The sequence below is a fragment of the Sinocyclocheilus grahami genome, unplaced genomic scaffold (assembly GCF_001515645.1).
Source record: "Sinocyclocheilus grahami isolate Dianchi unplaced genomic scaffold, SAMN03320097.WGS_v1.1 scaffold32765.1, whole genome shotgun sequence".
In the NCBI taxonomy this organism is placed as follows: domain Eukaryota; kingdom Metazoa; phylum Chordata; class Actinopteri; order Cypriniformes; family Cyprinidae; genus Sinocyclocheilus; species Sinocyclocheilus grahami.
This window is the reverse complement of record NW_015521639.1, coordinates 1-1,962: the sequence shown is the minus strand read 5'-3', so window position 1 is coordinate 1,962 and position 1,962 is coordinate 1. Positions and strand designations below refer to the sequence as shown.

The 1,962-nt window shown below is 35.3% G+C and overlaps 1 protein-coding gene across 1 annotated transcript; it reads right to left on the bottom strand.

The window, feature by feature from the left end:
• Positions 1 to 196: 196 nt before the first annotated feature.
• On the bottom strand, positions 197 to 1,949 carry LOC107580405 (runt-related transcription factor 2-like; the record flags this gene model as incomplete). Its single annotated transcript, XM_016266117.1, has 2 exons — positions 1,743 to 1,949; positions 197 to 368 (listed from the first exon to the last, which is right to left on the bottom strand). Coding segments are annotated over exons 1-2 (373 nt in total), but the record flags the coding sequence as incomplete, so codon positions are not given.
• Positions 1,950 to 1,962: the final 13 nt, after the last annotated feature.

The window sequence follows — 1,962 nt, the reverse complement described above, 5'->3', positions numbered from 1 at the left end:
CTAATATTCCAAAAAAATGAAAGCATCAACAATAAAAAAGGTGTGGCCAAACTTTTTGATTGGTTTTGACAATCAAGTGCGAACACGCAATGAAAGACAGTTAAGCTCATGTTTGATTTTCTGTACATGAACACATTTCCCAATGTAACCTGCATGATAGAAGGTTCAACATGTAGGATCTATCTAAATATTTCACAAAAGGTGGACTGACCTCTTCCGCTTCGGCCCACAAAGCGCAAATCGTTGAAGCGGGCCACCTGGTTCTTCATAACACCTGAAGCATTCCTGAGCTCAGCTGAATAATTCTCATCATTCCCAGCCATTACTGTGACCACCGTCCCATCAGAAACCTCTCCCAGGGCCACCACCTGCGGAGAGAACAACGATGCAACGTTTTACACTGTGCATGTGCGCATATGCAAGACATTCGGATCAGCAGCTACTTCAGACAGTTCCTGTGAGTTCTGATTATTTAATAGCAAGCTTTCATGCAAATAATTGCATATACATGCATATTTATGCAGACTTGATGTGGAAAGAAAATGAGCAATTATAATTATTAACAATGTTAATATTATACGTTAATATTATTTTAATTAATAATAATATTATTATATACTAATATGATCATAATATTAGTAAAATCATTCTCAAAAAAATAAAAGATAAATTTTTTAATGCAAAAGTGACATGACTGAAGTGATCAAAAAAGGTGCTGGTGTGAGGGCCTAGAAAAATTATGAATAGGATTAATTTATTTAATAAATCTATGTTTAGATTGTTCTTGTATGTCTATGCTGTGTGCATGTCTATCCATCCTTATAGTTATTAAACATTTTAAAAATGTAGGTTACATCAGATTTATTACTACAGTTGGTATATTACTAATATAATTGGTATATTGTCACATGCATATTGCACATAAGGCGATATGTTTGCATATCATCTTGCAATTCTATTTCATTAGTACTAATCTAGCAACCAATCTGGTAAATTACCTAACAGCTAACCATACCTGCACAGGCCTGACCATAAACACAAGCCAAGAGCAAATATTCTGCCACAGGCCAGAATTACACATCAAACAATGAATAATGCCAGAGCAATTTCATTATTTCTTATTAAGTTAAACCTTTTCCAGTAAAGTCTAGTGCTATTACGAAAACATAAGATGTTCACACACTCTTATAAGAGTATAGATAGTACAATGGCACACTAACTATCCCTGACAAATTGACAAAATTGTACAAGACAAACACATTCAGCAGAACTGACTGAAATTCATAAAATGATATGAGTAAATTAAATTAAATTTTGTAAATTAAAGCTGATAGAAATTTTACTATAAATTATAATAATTATAATCTAAATATACAATCTCAATCCCTAGCGTACAAATAAGTAGCATATACCCCTACTGCACTTAACATAATTTAAGCAACACTTTGCATATTTTGCTAAGTTAGGCTATATATTATCATTAATGTTGTTTAAATATGTTTAGAATATTAGAATACTATAATTCTATTCGTATTTGTCAGTGCAGTCAACAGTGTGCTAAAACGGCATAGAAATTCGACCTGCACAAGCTTCATATTTTTAGACTTGATAAAGTTATGTTGACATAAAAACTAACACACAACAAGCGTCCAAAACAATTTAGGTTATAGTGTCCACGTTACACATATTACTTTAATAAATGACTGCATTCATAAAGACTCAATTTAAAAACAAGCTCTTACCTTGAACGCAACAGGTAGCGTTTTGTTACACCTCCAATGAGAAGGCAAAACCGAGCAGAGAAAGTTTGGACTGTCGGTCCGCACCAGTTCTGCGGGGTGGTCGGCGATGATCTCGGCCATGGAGCGGTTCTCTTGCGCGCGGAGTCTTGGCACCACCGCGCTGTCCTGCTGCTGCCCTGCGCTCGGGTTCACATCATTCATCTTCACCGACACCGGCGGA